Source organism: Lathamus discolor, chromosome 3 (genome assembly GCF_037157495.1).
Source record: "Lathamus discolor isolate bLatDis1 chromosome 3, bLatDis1.hap1, whole genome shotgun sequence".
Classification (NCBI taxonomy): Eukaryota; Metazoa; Chordata; class Aves; order Psittaciformes; family Psittacidae; genus Lathamus; species Lathamus discolor.
In genome coordinates, this window is record NC_088886.1 from 86,745,598 (window position 1) to 86,768,205 (window position 22,608).

General features: G+C 37.2%; 1 protein-coding gene across 2 annotated transcripts in view; it reads left to right on the forward strand.

The window, feature by feature from the left end:
- LNPK (lunapark, ER junction formation factor) overlaps window positions 1-19,614 on the forward strand; it is a 45,818-nt gene extending 26,204 nt beyond the window's left edge. For both annotated transcript variants that reach the window (XM_065670307.1, XM_065670308.1), the window contains exons 9-13: window positions 2,787-3,005; window positions 8,970-9,075; window positions 9,764-9,834; window positions 11,099-11,269; window positions 18,649-19,614. In XM_065670307.1, coding sequence (XP_065526379.1) covers window positions 2,787-3,005; window positions 8,970-9,075; window positions 9,764-9,834; window positions 11,099-11,269; window positions 18,649-18,845 — 764 coding nt within the window. In that variant the 3' untranslated portion in view covers window positions 18,846-19,614. The remainder of the gene's footprint in view (window positions 1-2,786; window positions 3,006-8,969; window positions 9,076-9,763; window positions 9,835-11,098; window positions 11,270-18,648) is intronic.
- The last annotated feature ends 2,994 nt before the right edge of the window (window positions 19,615-22,608 follow it).

A 22,608-nucleotide genomic window follows, 5' to 3' on the forward strand; every position in this document is an offset into this window, starting at 1 on the left:
AAGTTTTTACTGTAAGGGTGTTGAGGCACTGGAATGGGTTGCCCAGGGGAGCTGCGAATGCTCCATCCCTGGTGGTGTTCAAGGCCAGGTTGGAGAGAGCCCTGTGTGACATGGTTTAGTGTGAGGTGTCCCTGCCCATGGCAGGGGGGTTGGAACAAGATGATCTTAAGGTCCTTTCCAACCCTAAGCATTCTATGATTCTAACATCTACAACCAGTGTAAGAGATGTAGTACTGGGATGGATGGGCTGTTGGTCTCTTCATGAGGAGCATTTGTCATTTTCCTGTAAGTTCTGGTAACTTTTTTTATTTGGGGAGCAGCAGAGTGTTGGCAAGTTCTCTTAATTATGAAATAAGGAGTAGAGTGTAAGCTAAATGAACTAATGTACTTCTAAGTGTGTGTGTGTGAGCTTTGTGCATAACTTGATACTATTTTGTGGAAACTAACAGTAAGTCTTGCATTCTTACTTCTGTGATGAGACTAAAACTACTGAAGCACATCTCTCCAGTATGGACTGTAAAGCACTTGGGTTCAACATCATTGTAGGAGCATAAATAGGGAGAAAGAGTCATTAAAGCAGCAGTAACTTAAAAAATCGAAAGCCTTGTTAAAGGAGGCTTGCCAAAAATGACCCTTCAGAAAGAACAGGCCAAATGCGCAAAACTCTTGCAGGCGGCATGGAAATTGCTTCGGAATAGTGTAATAAAGACTTGGAGTAAATATGAATATATCCGTGACCTATTGAAACACTCAGAGCTGTTAAGCAACCAAAATTGATGTGCTTAAACCACATAATACAGGGAAACAGCCTTCCAAATGCTGAAGTAACATCCATAGGTACAAATTATAGCTATGATCTTTGACATCTTTATGTGTAAAACTGTAATAAAGCAGGCTTTGTAATGAAAAAGAATGAAGAAAATGTTAGCAGTGCATTAAAATGTCTTTACAGGTATTTTAAATGATCTTGGAACAAGTGAAGTTAGGTTTCATACTTACCACTTCATTTCTTAAAGACCTGTGGAGCTGAGGAGTTGAGAAATTGCATACCTTTAACTTGATTTTTGAAAGTGGTACATGAATGGAAACTATAACAAACTTGAAAATTTGGATAAATTGTGGGGCAGAATCATTATATTGTTTGTAGATGAGTCGTGCCTGTTGATCAGATGGTGTGGAGAGGATGATGCAATTATTGTAACGTAGTTAGACTTGAAAGGTCACTAGTAAGGTCTCTCACAAAAAGCTGTCCAAGGAATCTTGGTGAGGTTTGTCATAAATGAATTCTTGATTAAAATAAAACTTTGAAAACATGAGCAGTTTTCAAAATAGAAACAAGTCACCAAGGAAACCTTAATGGAATTTCTGCAACTACTTCACCAATTTATTGTGTTTTCCAGATTCTGAACAGTTTAAGTAGCAAAGGGACTTGCTAAAACCAAGTTCAAGTACAGAATCTTTATACCCATTGGGTGATCTAACTTGGATGATAAAGTTGAGTAAGGCAATGTAGTCACATGCACAAGAAGGTGTGGCAAGGGAAGGCTAGTAATTTATTCCGCTCTGTAGAAAGCTGGATTAGGTGGATTTTTAGTAAGACTGCACAGCTGTAGTCTTCTGATTATATCATAGCGTTTTTATTCATTCTTATGGTGTATATTAGTCCTACTTATATATACAGATAAGTGAGCAAGAACATAGCCTATGTATGTTGTAATTTTGTGGCACTAGTTTTTGATTTTTTTCCAACAGAGCTTGTGTTAGTACTGCAGTGATGCCAACTTTGTTTCAGCTAATGCAAGTAAAGTATGACAAGAGTCTAAGCTGTCACTTGTTAACCATGTTAATGTCTGCAGCCCTAAAGTGAAGGTTACATTTTTGGTTTGCTTTGTTGCAATAGTGTATTTCAAAGGCTGCCTGGAGGTGCTGAGGTTTAGATGAGATGATAGTGACACTGCTGCTCATAAGCATGGCTCATGAGCATTTCTCCTTGTTTGTTTTGGGGTGCAAACTTCTGAATAAATATAATGTAACTTCATGTTCGTGTGAATAATATCCAAGCCTTAATTTATTAGTGGAATTATATTCTCATTGGTATTAATAAGATCTCTGGCTTCATATAAGAACTGAAGAAACATTTTTTTCATAATATCTATTTAATAGTAACTCTCATAGTGGAATGAGAGGAGGTGAAAGTAGGGACATACTCCATCAGAGCCTGTTCTTGCTTTGTGACAATCTAAGCACATAGCTTGTTCATAGGTTTGCTGAAGCAAGTGAACAAAGCAATATGATCTGAATGAAGCATTATAGTTCCTTCTGGCTTTAGAATTGTTTCCATCTACCCAATATGAACCTTTTTTAGTAACTCTGGGCACTTAGTGTGGTTATTTTAGACATGACTAGATAGTTTTTGGTCCTGTGGAAAGCTAAATACTTGGAAGCATGTTTGAATCATAAACAGTGGTCAGTTCTGTCTGTACACTGTAGCTTGACCCTAGCATTCTGCCTTAGAGAACAGAATTGTAAGGTAGTTATCTGCTAATTTTTTCTAGAAGAAATTTTCCCTAAGTATTTAGCGGTTAATTGTTATTGTTTTTTAAATATAGTATTCTGTGTGTGGGTTATTTCTATGGTATGCTCAGTCAGGCAGATTGTGATCTTTAGTTCTAGGACTTTATGGTTTTGTTTGACTCATTTGCTGGTTGGAATAATGATATTAATGTGCTTTTACTAATCTCTTATAATGCTAGATACTAAATTCTGTGTGCACATATTCTTGTCAGAAATACGTCAGAGGACCACAGCTCAGAGAAATGCTTCTACACCCCCACCTGCAAGTCCTAAACAAGGCTCTCCAAAATCACTGGTTCCAGCACCTTCTAATCTGCAGAGAGACACATTACCTCCGAGTGGACCCCCAGAAAGAACTGTTGTGGCACCCTTGCAGTCAAATGTTTTACCAAGACGCCCTGGATCCCCTGCTACTTCAGTGTCTGGAATGGGTAAACAGAGCACTTAATGTTATTTACAGTTTATATTGTTTTCTCTGGTTACCAATAAAATAAGCCATTTTCAGACAGTATGGAAATGGCATTTCATTTGGAAATAGGAGAGCAGTTATCTGATTAAGCAGGAGTTCCATATTCAATTAGCCATAACTCTCTACAGCTGGCACCTTTTGATGCTGGAACCTATTGCCTGAGCTCATTTAACTGTTATGGTTTTTTTGTTTAAATGGCAATAAAACTTTGCAGTATTCTGTAGTCAACAATATAGCATACCTTTTTATGTTCTTAGTTTAGAAGAGCTCTGCACTTACATAAATCAGATACAGAGGAGAACACTTTCAGAATATATTCATGTTTCTCACTAAACCCTGCACATTTTTTTTAACACGTGTCTTGATATTTATTTAAATTTTTACTTTAGGAGGTATAGTCATGCAATCTATACTCATAGATTAAAGTGTAAAGTGCCAGATACATTGAAAAAGTTGCCTGTTGTAGTTGAATTTTTCTAAAATGCATTGTTATTTTGGTAGAAGAGTCAAAAGTTTAGCAACAGGTTGAAATCTGGTAGAAATGAATGCTCTGTAAAATTTGTTTTTGTATCCTGAAAATGCTTTTTCCTTGATTTCTGGGTTGGTCTTCAGATGGGATGTATTTTATTAAACAGAACATCGACTAAATAGAAGACATGGCAAAATTTGAGAGTTTTGGGTGGGAGGCATTTTCATTCTCCTCATGCATGGTAAAGCTGTGTATGCGTTAGTGCTAGGACTTTCATTTGTTGCAGGATGTCTGGCAAGTTGTATCACAAGGCAAGAAAGGAGATCAAATGCTGTCTTGAAAATAGAAGGGATGCAACTTGCCAAGATTCTTCTAAGCACTGCTGTAATGTGGAGTAGTTCTTTGCTCTTTACAGTGATCAAGAGTATTTTCTTCTGCCCTGTATTCCCTTTTTTTAACTTGGAGTTACCTAAGTCTTACAAACTGGCTGTCCTTGCTTGCTTAACTTTCATGGTACAATCTTAAAGTAGGACTATAAATAGTATGTTGACACCCAGTTTCTTAATGAAAGATCTTGGGCAGCTGAACGTTAAAATGCCTGTTTGTATTGCTTAGTGTAGTGGAATAAACTTGTCCTGAAAAGCTGTGATCTCTCACTTCTCTGCAGAGTTCATTAAGGCTAATTTTTTGTTAGTAATGGTTTACCTGTATTATAAAACTGCTAAATTTGTTTTTATCCCTGAAGTAAACTGTAAAGGCAAGTTATTAGTAAGTCTTAATTATCTTGAAGTACCAAAAATCAGCTCCTTGCACCAGGAAATTGGACATTTGGTTACAAATCACATTTACTGAAACCTGCTACTGAAAATTCCTTGAAGAGTTTAAAATCACATGTTCCTTCTTGTTTAAGAAGCTGGCTATATAATAGAATAGTATTTGCTATATAATAGTTTTATTCTTAGGGGAAGATTAGGGCACATTGACTAAGCTGGGTAAAATTCAGCCTTTACTGCAGAAATGCTTTAGAGGAAGAAAGAGAAAAAAGTAATGGACTAGTTTGAAAGGACAGTTACCAAGCCTGTTAGTTACAATATTTAGTGTAGCTTCTGTGATAATGCTTTATATGGACATCCCCCCTGCCCCTCCGATATGGGGCAAATGTGTTATTTTGTTGTAGATAGCAATGGAAGCAACTGCAATTGTCAGTTGATGTGGGAGCCTTGTTTTGTCTTGAATATCCCCCAAAGTTTCAGGCATATAAAATCTCAGTCATGTAGCTGTAGTGAAAAGTATGTCAATTCAGTATCTGTAAGAGTAGTATCATTGTATCTAAGTTTATGCATGGATTGCAACAAATGTAAATAGCCTTAATTATCTCTACTTTAGAGAAGATTAATAATTCATTTTCATTATACTATATTTTGTAGAGGAGAATCAATTTAATGTGCATTACCACAGAGCTCCCATATGTTTGAAAATTAATAACCAGCAGGTAGTTGAGAGTTTGCCAAGCTTTGTAGGAATGACCAGTCTTTCTACAATGATTGCTTTTGATGTTTGTATTAATTACTGGTGTCCATAACAGCATGAAAACTAAGATGGTTGGTTTGAGTTATTAGTAGGCAGGTAATTGAAGTTCTTGGAGTGTGTTATGTTTCATTATAGGTAACTTTCTTTAATTTTTACATTGTTTATTAATTTCCAGAAACTTTTTGTATATTTATGATGATTAGCTCATACAGAAATTTGGTCTTTTGAATATAGAGCTTACTACACATTTGAGTGTTAGCCAGGTATTCACAAAATTAGTCTAGGTGTAATTTTGTTGCAGATTTTTATCAGTGTGCTGATGTATCAATCTTTACTTCACATCTGTGTTGGATGTTGCCCATTCACTTACTTTTTAATGGAAGTATTATGTCTTTCAGGTTTTTGTGAAGCTTTTAGGAATTGCATTTTGCCTGAATTCTTCTCAGGACAGCTTTTTCAGAATCTATAAAATGAACCATTAGGTCAAGTTTATGTTGCACTGAGTTTGTTCTGCCTTGGTGCTGTGAAGGTTTTTGTAATCTGAGTTTCTGATTGTTGACAGAATACAGGAATAATTTGGGAACGCATTCTCTGACATCTCCTGAATTCAATTCTCTTGTTTGTGAACATGAGGGTTGTTTTAAAAATATTTGTCTTGAGCATCAAGCTTATTTGTGCTTATTGAAGAGTTGTAAATTGCATTATTTTCTAATAAAATTTTATTGATTAGAAAGGTCCTCCAGCTGGGTCAGAGCAATCCCAGGCGCAGCTACAGGTTGGGCAGAGAAGAGATTCAGAGCAGCCCTGCGGAGAAGAAGGACTTGGGGATGTTGGTCAATGAGAAACTGAACATGAGCCGGCTGCAGTGTGCGCTCGCACCTCAGAAAGCCAATCGTATCCTGGGCTGCCTCAAAAGGAGCATGACTGGCAGGTTGAAGGAGGTGATCCTGCCCCTCTACACTGCTCTCTTGAGACCTCACCTGGACTATTGTGTGCAGTTCTCGTGTACTCAATATAAAAAGGACATGGAACTGCTGGAACAAGTCTAGAGGAGGGCCACGAGGATGATCAGGGGACTGGAGCACCTCCTGTATGAAGACAGGCTGAGAGAGTTGGGGCTGTTCAGCCTGGAGAAGAGAAGGCTGCGTGGAGACCTCATAGCGGCCTTCCAGTATCTGAAGGGCGGCTATAGGGATGCTGGGGAGGAACTGTTCCTTAGGGACTGTAGTAATAGGACAAAGGGTAACAAGTTAAAAAACAAGGGAAGTTTAGTTTGGATATAAGGAGAAAGTTTTTACTGTAAGGGTGTTGAGGCACTGGAATGGGTTGCCCAGGGAGGTTGTGAGTGCTCCATCCCTGGCTGTGTTCAAGGCCAGGTTGGACAGGGCCTTGTGTGACATGGTTTAGTGTGAGGTGTCCCTGCCCATGGCAGAAGGGTTGGAACTAGGTGATGTTGAGGTCCTTTCCAACCCTAAGCATTCTGTTATTCAATGATTCTATGACTCACTCTTATGATTCTGTGATTCTATGATTTATGATTCTGCTTGTAAAGATTAGGGCAGTCCATTTAGGTCAATTATCCAGTATTGATGAGAGCTGCTTTGAAAGGCTGTACTGGTAGAAATATTACAACCTTGATGGCAAGATTAGGCTCATTGTATGTGTTGCACTTTGAGAGGGCACTGCTGAAAATGTTTCATTCCTACAGTTTCTGATGTTTGCGGTAGAGGATGGAGGTTAGCTGTGCATAGCATTCAGCTTGAGGTTTACCACAATGTAGCACATTCTATGAAGATTGAAAGGCAGAAGGCTTGAGATGGTAGTTATTGGCAGCTACATTTAATGTGGTATTTAGACTTAAAGCCCATCTTGGATCAGCTTATCAAGTAGTAAGCATTGCTGTGATTTCTTCGCCTGTGTAAACTCTACTCGAGGTATGTGTTACTTCCGTGCATTTATGTATCTATATGTTTATGAAAGAGTATCAGTTGTGTTGGAAGCTATGATGGTGTATGTTCTTCCTGGTGCAGTACCCAGCTAAGGTGCTACAAGAAAGCTAGATCTGTCTTCTAAGAAACTTGAAGTCCAGTGTTTTTTCCATAGCATCTTTCAATTAAATGTCCTTCTAAATTAGTTCAACTTGCTAACGACCTGTACCCTCCTGGGAGTACAATATTTGGATTTTTAAAAAATCCTTTTTGCATCTTCAGACAGTGGATTTAGTTTGTTTTACCCTTTACCTTCCTCTTTGTTTATTGGGCATCACTGGGCATTCTGTGAAACATATCTTCCTAAGAAAAATGCTGGAAGCGTACAGCAAATTGAAAGAAAATTGAAGGTCAAGTCTGTTGTTACTAGGAGCCTTTCTTTTAAGCCATTCCTTTTGTATATCTTTTTTACTGGTTATAGTGAGAATAGCTAGAACTCTTCCCTGAGAAAACAGTGGTTACTTTTTCTGCCTTGAGACTTCTCTTTCTATGAAACATGCTTAGTTCTTGCATGCCTTGAGATAACCATATGCTCATCTCTACAAAACCTGCTAATATTAGTTGATATTCCCCCCCCCCCCCCCCAATGTCTAACCTTCTTAACTATCTTCTGCTTGAAAAGGACTTCTGCATTGTTACAAGTAAGCTTGTCGTTGGGTTGAACTGAGTCTTACCGGTCAGGTTTCATAGTTTTGTGTTCAGGTGAAGCTCTGACCATTTTGTCCCAGTTTCAGAGTTCTGAAAGGACTGTTTTGTTGTCCTACTAAAACACTTTTTTTTAATTACTTTTTTTTTTGTGGCCTTTGAATGTAATTCATAAAGGTCTTATGGATATTTATGTAGGACATTTTAAGTCTTCTGTTGTCTCTCCCACCTCCCAGTGCTCACTTAAATATTTTGCGTTCAAGAATGACTATGGAGTCTGTTTGTTCAAAGTACTGTAGCTTAATACCTTCTGTGCTTGTGTAAAATGTGTCTTGTTCCAAGAGTGTGGCCTTGAGAAGAAGCTTCAGTTATTTTAATGGTCACATCCGAACGACTCAGGCTTAGTTTCTTACCAAATCATGTTTTACTCATTATCTATAGAATCTTCTGTTTTAAGGCTGGAAAGAAAGGTAGGCATAAGAACTCAAAGCTACATAAATGGAAATTGGTGTCTTGCACAGTGGTCTTGTACAATAAGCCAGATGTTTTAAAACTTCTTGGAAAGGCAGGTTTGGGCCACTGGCCTATTTTAGCTGCCATATGTAAACAGGTGGAAAAGGTAGTACCAACTACTGCTGTTACCTCTTGGTGGAGTTTTATTTTGATAGTAGTTTGTTAAACACATGGGATATGAAAAATGATATCTGAATAGTGGTCTTCTGGCTTCTTTGATTAAGCATAAATCTGAAAGTTCTCAAACTTTCCCTTAAACACAGCATTACCAAAATAGCAAACAGCTGGACAGGTTTAATGTGTAGACTGAATGCACACTGAGGACATGCTTATGTGGTATAGTAACTACGCAGAAACCAGTGGGTGCTTCTTTGTTAACATCTCGAGTTCTACTGTTGCAGTTCGTCTTAACAGATTTGTAGCTGTGAATTTAAAGCGTTAAATATGCAGAGTTGAGAGTGTATGAAGAAAACTCAAATAAGGAGTTTTTCTTTGCTTAAGAAGTTTCTATTTATGAGTAATTATTAAATACTGTTGATGCCTTAAGTTCTTTAGGAATTATAAATGTAATTACATATTCAAGGTGTAAAAGTAGATAAGCTAAAGGAGAAGAGAAACTTTATTGTGGGTTTAAAAATCTTATATATCCTAGTGGAATAAGAAATATGGCCATGTGTATTAAGTAGGTGCAATTGTTTTATTACACTAGCATGCACAGTGAAATTCCATACTTCATGTAATAGTATAGTTGAAAATTTTGACACAGTTCGTGTCTTCCTAGGTCTTCATCCTCCAGGCCCTCCTTTAGCAAGACCTATTCTTCCTCGAGAAAGAGGAGTTGTGGATAGAGTTATTGAATATTTGGTTGGCGATGGTCCTCAGAACAGGTAAAATGTTGCTGAAGGAAATACCTCAATACACAAGAAATAGGAAACTCCTTAATGTTAAGCCATGTGTCAAGGTTAAAGAATTGCAAATGAATTTGTCCAAAACTTATGTAATGAAATGGCCCTTTCTCAGTTCTTCACCTGAGATCTCTTTGTAGGAAAAATGGTAACATTTTGACAAAGTTAACCTCTGCTTTGGTTCGTATTAATTGTGTGATACAGAAAGAAAAATGTGCTCATGTGGGTGAATGAATTCTGTTTTGAACTAAGAAATAAATAAATTTGATTATCTTAGAACTTCAGATTTATTGCCACTATAAATTATTTCAGATTGCCTTCAGAACTGTCCAAACATACTGCAGCTTCCGTGTTAACAGTGGTCACTTTTCACATTGACTGTATTCTAATGAAATATAAACTTAATTTGGATATTATTTTCTGACAATTACATTTAATATGTTGAGCCATGAGATTTAGGTTGTAGCTAAGAATATTTCACTGTTTATAAACCAACTTAAAAAAATATTATTTAATATACAGATTGTTTGCTCTAAAGGATAAACATTCACTGTGGAAGTTACCTTTTAAGAGTAAATATCAAAGTTATTGGTATCGAATGTGGAATGCATCTCACTTCAGTGTGTTATTACTTAAAGGTATGCAATTATATATTACTCATGTTTTCTAGGTACGCCCTTATATGTCAGCAGTGTTTTTCTCACAATGGTATGGCATTGAAGGAGGAGTTTGAATACATAGGTAAGAGCTGATCTGTGGCAGACTATAAGTTGGCTTATGTTTCATAACTAACATGCATCATACTTCATTCTGGTTGCAGTTAAGTACTTAACTGACACTGAAATGCCACTTCATATGGGAACAGTTTTATGCTAACTTATTACTCTGTACCTTAAGATTCACTTCAAGACTTAGAGAAGTACTTTATCGCAGCCTTCAGGCCAAGGATTTTATGTGTGAAAAAGTATTCAGTAGAAATGAGCCTCTTCCCATGCATCCCTGAGAATTGCTACTGGCTATGAATGGTTCTCAGAAGGGTTTTATATTGAGAAACTATCTGACATTAAAGTATGCCTCTTTTACCAGAACTTAAACAAAATTTTGCTTTGGCAAGAAGATGTTGGGGAGGTATCGGAAAAGGAATAGGAGCAAGCCCTAGGGGGCTATATGTGAATTTATGGCTGACAATAACTTAAGACAGACACAGCTCTTTATTGAACACAGATGTTTTATTCTGCTTCCTTTCCATCACAAGTGTAAGCTTGGTGCTTAAGAAATGAGGGAAACTTAGATAAATGTTTATTAATAAAAAAAAATAATTTAGTTTTGCTGAATTTTATGAGTAAATATACAGCATTGTAAGAATAAGATAAAATGTTTCCTATGGAACCAAAGAAATGTAGTCTGTATGTCCTCTTACCTCCAAGTGAGTTCACAATTCAACTGTGCAAGAAATTGCCGTTTCCCCTCCTTGTCTTGTGGGGGAAAGGAGGAAATACACATTTAACTATTAAGTGGTATCCAGTACTTCTTCAGGATAAAACTGCCTTTTCTTAATTAAGCACCATTTGAGCAGACTGCTCCTCAAAAAGCAGAGACATACCTTGCAGGATCCATAGCATCTACTTATTCAAGGGGTGAGGAAAGTGGAATCTGAGGGTGCAGGGGAAGTCATCTTCCAACTTAATTCTTTTGTAGGAAAGAGATGTGGGAACACCTGGTGGTACTGAATCTTGTTCGTTGGGGCCAAATCTTTCACAGTGGTGGGCAGTACTCATAAGTGCAGCAGAGTTGAAAGCAAACAGATTTTTAAGAAGCAAATGTATGCTGAAGTTAAAAATGATGCTGTATGTACATGCCTGTGTAAATTTGATGGAAGTTCTATCAGGTACTGATGGTCATTCATTTAATTCTCTTAAGTATTTCAGTTAGAATATAGTATAGGAGTGAAGGTGAAAGGTGAAATTAATTAGTGATGCTACTTTTTGGTTGTGCTTTTGTGTAGCATTTAGGTGTGCCTACTGCTTTTTCCTGAATCCTGCAAGGAAAACTAGACCTCAGGCTCCGCGACTTCCAGATTTCAGTTTTGAAAGAAAGCAGTCTACAGAATCACGATTGGAAACTGAGCCTCTAGAACCTAAAGAGAGAAAGCCCCCGGAGACTCAACACACAGAAGGTATATGCAAATCTCATGAAGTTTTTCTCTTTAGGTCTAATGAAATCCTCCCTGTCATCTAGCTCTTGCTTTAGATGAGCGTTTTGTAAAAGTAACTGAAGAACCCAAGCACTTCAACAGGCCTCCTAGTGAGCTGGTCGATGCCCTATGCCTGTGAATGTTTGAGACATTTGGACAATGACCTTAATAGCATGTTTTAACTTTGGGTCAGGCAGTTGGTGAAACAATTGTTGGTCCCTTCCTTTGGTCTAACTTTGTAGTGGGTGCAGTTTGTATTTTTTTAATTCTTGGTCCTCCTTCTAGCTTAGCTTGTTGATACTATTGTCTTCTCTCCTGTACCCTAAAATTTCTTCATATTAGGCAATAAATCTCAAGCAAATCATGGCATAACAATTTTTTTCTGTCTAATGTTACTGATGAACAGATAGAAAGTAGCACTGTAGATAACAGAAATAGTTAAGAAGGGAATATGTACCAAAGTGGTTAACTTTCACTGTGTTCAGCAGGTCATTTGATTGAGGTGTGTTGGAATTTCTGCCTTTGTTCCTTTTGCTGTTTTCCTCAGGGCAGGAAAATCTAGTAAAAATGCCTTGTTTAATTTCGGGGAGTTCAAAGACAAATTGTCAATTTTAATTTAACATAGTTCCTTTTGAAACGTTTTATAGTCTGCAGATACAGTAGGCATCTGGTGTACAGCCAACAGGAAGATGCAGTGGGTTTTGAAAGAGTCTAAGAATTATAATTTCCAACCAGAGAAGCTCCAGTTAGACATGCTGTTGAGTATTTGATGGTATTTTACATTAGTTTAAACAGGAATCGTGGGGGGAAGTTATCAAATAGTGTACAGCCCTGAGATTCAGGCTAGGAGCACACCAACTGTGGGAAACTATCAGGAGTGTAACAGACTGTTTCTGCCTGGTTATCTTTAACAGGGAGTACAAAATGGCATTGCCCTTCAGTTTGTGGCATGAGAAGGCTGCATGAGACTGGTAGGGAAGTTGTATCTAACTGTAGCCATCTCAGGATGTGGTCTAATGTGGGTGCATTACAGGGAAAACTTGAGTGGTTTCTTTTCCTGCACCATAGTGCACTCTTTCTTCATTAAAAGTACTATTACTAGCATGAAATAAGACTGAAATCAGATGCATGAAGCTAAGATGATGCAAATTACATCTTTTCCCTTAAGTAATCTAATTATCTTGTCAGTGAGTGGAGGGTAGGCCAGTAGCTTCTTGACTACTTCTAAAGTTAGAAGGTTCTTATAGAAAAGACATAATTTGTTACTGGGGTCTTAAAAACTCTTTATTTTTCCCTGTGTGAATCAAGTGCGGAAGCCCTTAAAGATGGACATGCAGCTCTTGGAGGTGGTTTCCTTTAGGGCTTCTGTGTTTTATCTGTAACTAAAAGTTCTTAGAGATTTTGTGAGAGGATGGTCCTAATTAAACTGGTGTTATCATTGAAGGAAATATTTATTAAAATATGCCTTTAATGGGTTTGAGCTGCTGAGTCAGTTTATATAGATGTTGCAAAAATGTAAAGCCTTAAGAATTAGTGTGAGATTTTTTTTTTTGTTAGGCATTTGAGATGTAGGAGTGACAATTCTGCAAAATAACTTTTACTTTTTTGAAAGCAGGATTTGCCAGGTATTTCAGGGAAAAAATAGGGTGGTTTTATTGCAATAAATGTGATTTTGCTCATTTACCTCTAATGCTGAAAATTTCTTGTTTTTTTGTTGGTGTGGTCTTGTATTAATGTGCTGCCGTATTTAAAAACAATGACAAACCATTGTGGGGTCGGTTTCCCAGTTCTTTATTCCTGCTAGGAAGCGTATCCCAAATTTTTTTTGGAAGAGGCATAAAAAGTAACTGGTTTACTGACTTTTAGTTTTGTCTGGCTTAAGTATCTGATCTTTTATTTATTTCCAAGGTGATATAAAAAAATCTGTCTTGATAATTACTAAGCAAATAGAAATATTTTAACATTTTATGCAAGTAATATCTGAGAAATGTCTTCTTGATATACAAGATGTATACCCTATCAGTTTGTCACTGCACATTATCTGCTTGTGACTTGCCACAAGGTAATCCCTCACGAATGAGAAAATAACATCTTCAGTAATTCACTTTTTCCATCAGAACCCTAATTTGAAACACAGCGTACATAGAGTCAGGCTTGATTAATAAATGAACGTATTTCTTGATTGTAAGTTTAAGGTATGAAGCTATCATTGAGGTATAGCTCTGGGGAAGGCTTTTGTTCATTAGAGTAATACAACTGCTGTCATAGCAAGAATAGACAATATCTTCACTTACAGATGCAGATAACCATTAAAAACAGGAAAGCAACTTCACCGCAATGTTGACAACACCAGGAGATCCAGCTTTTATCTGTAACTCATTTAAACCATAGTTATATAGCTCAAAGAAACTGCAAGCTAATGTGATACAGAAGTGCTATAAACATTTTTTTTTACCAGTCAGCTACTTCTACTAATGAGTAGAGCATCAAGCTGAATCTCTTTTTCAGTTGTGTGCTTGTGCAGTGACAAGCATGTTATATGCAACTCCTGTGGATAAGAGATCTGAAGAATGGTTATGGAGAGTGCTGTTGGCACTGAACCTTGGATTTCTTTGAGTCCTCTAGAAATATGGAGTTGTCAGATGTCAGTCTGATACAGATTATTGGGACAATTGTTGTGCTTCCTTATTCAGCAGAGTAACTTGGGAAATTTTAATACCAGAATGAGGCAATACACTTCAGTTCTCTTCTTACCTTTTTCTTAAATGGCTCAATCTTGGTTTTTTTTGGTTTTTGTTTTTTTTTTCCCCCCACCAAGTACTAGTCAGTTTTCTTATGCACTTCTCTTAAAAGTATTAATGTTTGGATCATACTGAAAAAGCCAACAGGTACCACACTTATCCTCTTGATTAATTTTGTCTTGCCTGTATTGGTACTGGTACGCTGCATTCTTCGTTCAGGTTTAACGTTTAGCAGTGTTTCAAAGGCTGAAAAAATTTGATTGCTTCAGTATTTTGTGGTGAATATCTATCTGGTGCTGATGTTCAGAGGTCATCGTTAGCTGCCTCTGAACTTCAGATTTCAGCACGGTGGTCAGCACTTCATGGACAGCTTCCTGTGTTGTCTCCAGATTCTTGTGGAATTCCTTGACCATCTGAGTGAAATATTTTATGATGATTTAATGCTCTGTCACTTTTAAGGCTTCTTGGAATACAGCAACTGCTAGTATGTTTGTAAGGACTTCCATTTAAAAGGCAAATGTAGACACTTGGTTTGTTGCTCAGCAGATGGATTCACAGTAATGCTGCAGCGTAATGCCACTTCAAGTGTGTGCTTATTTGAGTTCTACCTAAAGTAGGGCTTGGGTTTGGGCAAGTGTTATAGGTGGAGCAGAAATTTCAACTAGGGATAAAACTGGTTGAGGACAGAAGACTAAGGAATAAGCTTGAGTATTTGTTCTGGTCAGAAATGTAGTGGTTTTGTGGTGTATTTTTTATTTTTTGTTAAACTGGACTGGAGGCATTTTCTGTTTGAGAGGTTTGGCTTGCCTTCTTAAGAAATATGCTCTGCTTTTATAGGACAGCATGAGCCTGCTGTATTTTTTTGTAAACCATTGTTGCTTTTCAAAGATGTGAGTTTCTGCCTGCTGTGCTCTTTACTTAGTTCAGCTACTGTGGCTAGAATTCAGTGATTTCTCAAGCAGGCATGGGTCAGCTCATCCTGAGTTTAATGACTTGTTTACAAGTTCTTTTGGTTTAAAAATGCATTATATTTCCAGTCTACCACAGCTCAGTTTTGCTGAACAACATAGTTTGCTTTTTTTTTGTAGGATGTAAAGAATACAGGGAATCAAATGCTATGCCATTATTGTGCTGCTTTTTCAAAGGCTTCACAACAGCTTTCTGTGATATCAAAGCCATGAACAGAGACTACTGTGAAGCACATGTTCCTTAAAGATATCTCAGACACATGGAACTGCGTCTGTCTGCTCTAATGGGGAGTTGCAGTAGTGAAAAAAACTTGTCCCAAAGGTCTTGAAAGTACAAGTAAATTAGCTATATTTTAGTGCAATTATTTTACACAATTTTTTGTAAGCTCCTGCATAACAGACATATTTTACTTAATAGTGATGCGGTATTGTGATTTTGCTGCTTACACGGTGAAATATCCTCTGCAACAAGAAAAGGGGCAGCTGCCTACTTAAAATGTGAATTATATATGCTTTCTAAGTACTAAGCATTAAGCAGGAGTATTGGGGGAGGAGGGAGAAGGAACTGCTGTAGCCAGGAGCAGGCTTTTTAAGGTTGCATTGATGCAGCTCTTAAATTTACCTCGGATCTGTGTAGGGCTGTTTGCTGTTGAGATCATGTATGTGTAGCTACATTCTTCAGTTTAATTATATATTAAGTGTAATTGTCAAGGACACCAGTTTTCTTTTGTTTTTTTATGGTCAGAACTTTCTCTTGTTAGCTACTGTTACAATAACTTAAGTCATGCAATAATGTCATCAATTTGACTTTAGGCAAGCTTTACATTAATTGCTGTATTTAAAATGGAATCACTATTTAAGTTTAATGAAGGTTGGTCATATTTATAGTTAGTAGAACCACTTACTATGATTGCCCTGACTACTCATTTAAAGGACTTACTCTTTACTTCCTTATAACTTATCAGACCTAATTATTAGACCAAAATTTTCCTTGTAAGTTTGTTTTAACTGTATATTTTGGAGAGCTTCTTCACCCTTCTGGTGAAGGGAAAAACCTTATAATACCTGATTTTTTTTTTTTTCCTTAGAGAAACAGTGTTTCTATGCTTTTTAGTAGAATATAAAAATGGAATCAAATGTCTTCCTCCTGTTCCTTTGAATATAGATAATTAGTATTCAGTCAGATTTTCTTCTTTTCCTCAGAAGCTTCTGCTTGCTTCTGCTAGTGGCTGATTATCTCTGGAGCTGTCCTCAAACATGTGGATGATCAGCATCCTCCTGATTAGGCTGAATCAATAGTCTCTTGATCAGGCTCAGTCACTTCTGCAGATTGCTAAGCATTGGTCAGTTGAGGACTGAACCATTGAAAATAAGTAATGGTTGAGCTGTGCTACAAATGTGTTTAAAGCATGGATTTGTCTCTTCCTAACATCCTATACTTTCTTTGACTCAAACCTAAACAGCAGCAGTAAAAAAGGAATGTAACTCAAGTGTGGAGGGATTGTAGCAGGAAAAGACACAAAGTTATTCATAGAATTTGAGGCTGAAGAAAAAATGCAGAGATGAGACAGAAAACTGACAGTTGAGTGATAAAGATTGAGCACAGGCGGGGATTAGGTCAAGATGGAAATTGAAGAGGAGGAAGGGAGAGTGGGATATTCGGGAAAGAAACTGGGAACATTAATTTGCTTGGGCAGAAATAGGGGGATTGACCATCTGACAGATAAGTCCAGAGAAGTTTTGGAACAAGAAACCAGGGCAGGTGTTGAGCAGCCTGTGACTGAGAAAGCAGGGAAGGAAGCTGAATTTGGAGGTAACTTGGCGTCAAACTCACTAAGGTGGATTATCAAGTCAGAGGAAGAAATGGAGCAGCTGGGGTCCACTGAGCAGTCTGGGATAGAGCCTGGAATGAGCTAGATGGAGCTCTGTGTGAAGAAGGGTCCTGAGTTCTTCATGACAGATGGCAGTTGTACAGGTCTGCTGGGCAAGGCTGTGCAAGGGTCAGTTGTGATCCTGGAAGCTGGAGCAATGGTTTTAAAACTTTCAAACCTGCCTTAATTCTGTGAATAACAGCTTAAATTAATCCTATTACTTTCTGATACCTAACATGTTTTGATAAATACAAACAACTGCTCATGAAGCTCAACAAAGCCAAGTGCAGGGTCCTGCACTGGGGTTGGGGCAATCCCAAACACAAATACAGGCTGGGTGGAAAATAGGTTGAGAGCAGCCCTGAGGAGAAAGACTGGGAGGTGTTGGTTGGCAAGAAGCTCAATATGACCCAGCAATGTGCACTTGCAGTGCAGAAAGCCAACCATATCCTGGGTTGCATCAAAAGAAGTGTGACTGGCAGGTCAAGGGAGATGATTCTGCTCTTCTATTCTGCTCTTGTGAGACCCTACCTGTGTTTAGCTCTGAGGCTTCTGAGAAATCTGGAGAGGGACTTTTTACAAGGGCCTGTAGTGATAGGACAAGGGGGATTGGCTTTAAGCTGAAAGAAGGTAGGTTTAGATTAGATATAAGGAAGAAACTCTTCACTGTGAGACACAGGAACAGATTGTCCAGAGAAGCTGTAGATGCCCCATCCCTGAAAGTGCTCAAGGCCAGGCTGGACAGGGCTTTGAGCAACCTTACCTGGTCTAGAGGAGGGTGTTCCTGCCTGTGGCAGGGGGGGTGGAACTAGGTGATCTAAAGGTCCTTTCCAACCCTAACAGTTCTATGAAATTACAAACATTTGATAAGTTTAACATTTTTGAGCTCTAACTTTGCATTAATTTTGTAAGTTGTCTGCCTTCACAGTATACATTAAAGCTGTATATAGTATTGACTAATACTAATCAGTAAATAAACTACCATCAGAAGTATCATTCCAGAGTACCTTTGTGTCATTTGGTGCAATGTCTGGTGTTCAGTTTTTCAGTGCTTATGCTTACCTCAAAATGTGACTGTCTTATTTCTCATATATTAAGGAAATGCTGTTGGGAAGCTAGAATTTACTATGATAGCAGTAGTACTTACAAAAAATATTTTTGACTGATCTTCAAAATATGCCTATTTTCAAAGAAACTCCCTTCACAGATTGAGAGTAAAGATACTTCTGTGTATTCTTCCTACACTTGCTGTGGGAAGACTTAGAATACACAATAATTTTGGCTGGTTTTAAGTGGTGAGACCTATATAATTATTTTTTTTTCTGGTTATCTGTGTTTGAATAGTTTCCACCAAATAAAATGTTTAGGGTCTGTGTACAGATTGAACTCTTACAGAAAATGCTATACAGTTAGTAAAACTTCTGTTACCAGGCACAAAGAAGCTGAGTTTACCATCACCTCTTATTTATGTCATTGTCTGACATTAATGAACAGGCTTAGAAAGACTCTGTTGAAGGTGAACATGTAGAAATAATAGATAATATTTTCATGGTGGTATCTGAACTCTTTTCTGTAGTATTTTCTTTTTTCTAAAATTGCAGAGGTTTTACCTGTGACCCTCTTGTTAGAAAAATAAAACAGGTTTTAGCAGTTGAGAATTTTATGCATGGCTGGTCAAGACCTGTGTGCGATTGCAAAATGTTTTTTTCATTTGCTTTTTAAGAATATTAGGTACCTCTTTATTTCCAGAAATGGTAATTTCATCATTTTTCTTTTCACAGAATCTGAAGAAGACACAGCCCAGATCGTTGAGACAAATGAGACAGATGATAAAGTACCAAGTGCTGAGCAGCTTAATGGCAAGTTAGCTGAAGAGGCTGAAAAAGAAGAAGCAGAGAACATTTCAACACCTGAAGACTCTATTTCAGAGTCTATTTCAGCTGAACAAAGTGAAGAATCTTTAATGAAAGCAGAGTAAAGTACTCAAGTGCCTTCTGTAGCTAGTTTTTAGCTTTGTTCATGCCTGTTGTTGCTATTCAGGTGAGCTTTTTTTTAATGGTACAACTTAAAAGTCTCGCTTGAGCTTAAACTGCCTCAACTGCCACAGTATGTCAAAGCGATGTCTAAAAATAGGTATTGTAAATAAGCATGTGTCTTTAAATAAGTTAACAGAGAATGTGTAGTTGGCTGAAGTCTAACAGTAGTAGCCATTGTTCAGTTTGCATATTAAAAAACTTAAAAGTATAAGTTTTGCTAAGGGTGACCTATAATTTGTCATCTCTTCAGCTGTCATGTGTAAAGAGCAATTACTGGGAGCAACTGACCTAGTAAGTTTGGTTTAGTGAAATTAAGATAGATTTTTTTTTTTTTTAATGCTTCCCTCTTAAAATGAATTGAGTACATTTTAAATACACTGATGTTTACAAGCTGAAGTGTCACCCAACATTTGACTTAAGCGTATGAAAGTGTCATTACAGTGTTGTTAATGTTATTCATTGTCTAACTTTTCCACAGAATTCAGTTAAATGGCACTCGGATAAATGGCATCTCCTTTATTTGCATTGCAGATGAACCGGAGGCACATACATACAAAACTGTTTTGTGTTTACATAAAATATAGAAAGTCTCTGCACTTGATTGTACTTGAATACAAAGCACTATTTATACCTGTACAATAATGACAAGATATAAGTGAATTTTGTGCCTTTGTGTATTTTATTAAAGAAAATAAAGACATTTAGCAGCAATACTTGCTTTGTGATTCCTAAAACTGAAGAGAATTTCTGTTGTGCTGTATGCAGCTATTCTACAGTTACTTTGTGGAAGTTCAGAAGGAATATGGCACCTTAAAAGGAACATGTCTATATGTAGCTAAAGGTGACTATGCTCAAATAGAAATAGGTCCTTGCTCAATAGGGGAAGTGCATGTGCATTTGCCATAAGACTTTCTGAACTGTGCCTGAAGCTTGTTGATGCTACTTAGTTATCATAGTGACGAATAGTTGCTGCTGGATTAGTGAAACTGTACTTGGTTTTTAATTATCACTTTTCAAGCTAAGGAGACTTGTTATACGTTTCCTGTTAAATATAACAATTGGGAACCTGGTTGAGAATTTTTCTGGTGCTCAGAGGTGAAGTACCTAAATCAGATTTTTTGGGGTTTTTTTTTTAGAAATAAATGCTGTCCATGTGTAACTTGGTTGGTTTAGTAATAGTTCTGATAAAAGTTTTATGTGTGATGTTCTCTGTGTATCTCACTATATGGAGGGAAGGAGGAAATTTCAAAAACTCTTTTTATCCATTGTCTCAGTCCCAAGGTGAAGTGTTTTACTGTGTAAAGGCAGGAGACAGCTGAATCTTAGTAGTTGGAAAGCCCTCTACCAGAAAAACACGTTTGTAGACGTGACCTTAGTATCCATGTGTTTATATGAGACGTAATTATTACATGAGCAGCAATGATTAATTTTCTTTTCCAAATATATGCTTTATTTTCTGATCCTTTGGGGTTAGTTTTGAAGCTCAACCCTTACATCAGTCAGAATCAAGTTTGGTCTGTATTTAGATAAATGAAAATTTTTGTTTTCTGGTTCACTAACTAAATTGCAATTCGTATTAATTAGTAATCTTAATAGACAGAATGTAGGCATGTGATTAAAGGAGTTACTTGAAGGTGTTTGGCTATATTTGTATAAACAATTAGTAAAAACATCTTGTGACTTAGTTGGGACTACAAAGAAAACAGTCCCTTTTCCAAACATGTCTTACTTTGTACCCTGTACTTTTCTCATATGGTGATAGGGGAATGCCTTGTTTAATATTTTAAGAGAATGTATTTTATAATCCAGATCTTCTTTAAAATAGAAATAATTTTGCTTGAAAGTTGACAAAGCTTGCTTATTATTTTGTAAGAGTTTCCGATGTTAATCTGTGCATTTTTTTACCTCACTAATTTGCCTGTTCAAAGGCTGAATTTTTTGGACAAAAAAAATCAAAATACTTTGGTGATTCAGCACAGTAGATTTTTGGTTGTAGTTACATTACAAGCACTAAACCCAAGTAAAATCTGATGTTGTGATCCCTCATATGGCATACGAATGCGTGTATTACTGTTGCTTTAGAAGTTAAGATTACTCTAAGGCCCATTTATTATTTCCTTTTAAAAAAATAAATCTTAATGTGAGGCTTTCTGTAGAGTAGTCAGGAATGTTAGTTCTTCCCATGGCAAGCAACCACTGAGCTGTAATGCATATAGTATCTATTGAATTGACTGAGAAAATCTGTTGATATTGGAGGTATATATTAAATTTTTTTGATTTCCCTGGAAGATGTCTACTTCCAGATCTCCTACTTTTGTTAAGGAAATGTTTGCTTCTTAGATTGCGAGGAATCCAAATCCTTTTTGAAAAAGGAGAGTCAGTGTCTGGTATGGGGTGGGATGTTATTTCTCACCACATTCTTAAATGTGGCATTAGCAACTTGCTACGGGAATGATTGGTGCTTTGTTTAATATGTCACTGAAGGATCAAGTAGAGATAGTCAACCTGATGTGAAAACAAATACTTGTTAAAATCTGAAACCCTAGCTTTATGAGACCAAGGACTACCTAGAATTTTTGAGGAGGGGAAGAGTAAGTGAGATTAAAGCATATGATAGAGTTTTCATGAAAGACTTTCATACTAAAAAAAAGTGTCCAAGCAGTTGTTCCTATTGCTTCAGAAGGCTCAAAGAAGATGTTAAGGATGTGCTGGGATTTTGGTAGAGAAACATCTATTTTTAACTTTATAAATTTTCAGGGTTCTCAAGTAGCTATACTAAATGAGGGTAGAGGGTTAATTAATCTCTGTGTGAATTTTCAGGCTCATGGAGAGATGAGAGTAATAATAGACTCTGGGCTTGCCTCAGTGTACAGTAAGCATTCGTATGTTACTCCTGCCAAGTATGTGTCTTCCAGTCCTGATATGAAGGTGAGAAGAGTGTTCTGTTTCTACAGCAGTTGCTTCTTGGCCTCTGTCTACTGCAAGTGTGGCATGAGTAAAAGATGCCTGCCCACAGGAGTTGGATTCAAATCTAAAAATACCTGTCAGTGAACAGCAGTAGCCACACTTAGCCATGTCTTTGTTATACCAAAAAACTTGGAGGTAGGAGTATGTGGAGCAAAATGTACAGCAATTGTCAGTTACATTTAAACCAATTGTAGACTGACTGAAGAGGTGAGAAGGGAGAAAGTAGGGGGAAAATATACAACATGCTATGGTTCTATGTTTTGTTGACTTCTGCCTTCCTAGTAGGTTCTTGAATCATAATTTTTTCAGAAGTACTTAAAAGCCTGGTCTTGTGAAAATCTCACTTCTGAGTGATGTTACACAGGCCCCATTTCTTCTTGTGGTTTGGGTGAAAAGCAAAATTGAGTGGGGTAGTAAAGTAGTAACTTGGCAAGCTTGTTGGTGATGTTTTTATTGCTTCTGAAATATCATGAGTAGTTGTGGAGATTTTGTTCAAAAGTAGTTCATATATCAGGGAGGTATTACCTGGGCTGTGTAAAATCTGCCCCAAAAAACAAGTGAGTGTTTGTCCTGGTTTTGGCTGTGATAGAGTTAATTTTCTTCCTAGTAGCTGGTACAATGCTGTGTTTTGTGTTTAGTGTGAGAACAATGCTGATAACATATGAATGTTGCTAAGTAATAGGCTTAGCTTGATCAAGGACTTCTCAGGCTCTAATGCTTTACCAGTGAGGAGGTGCA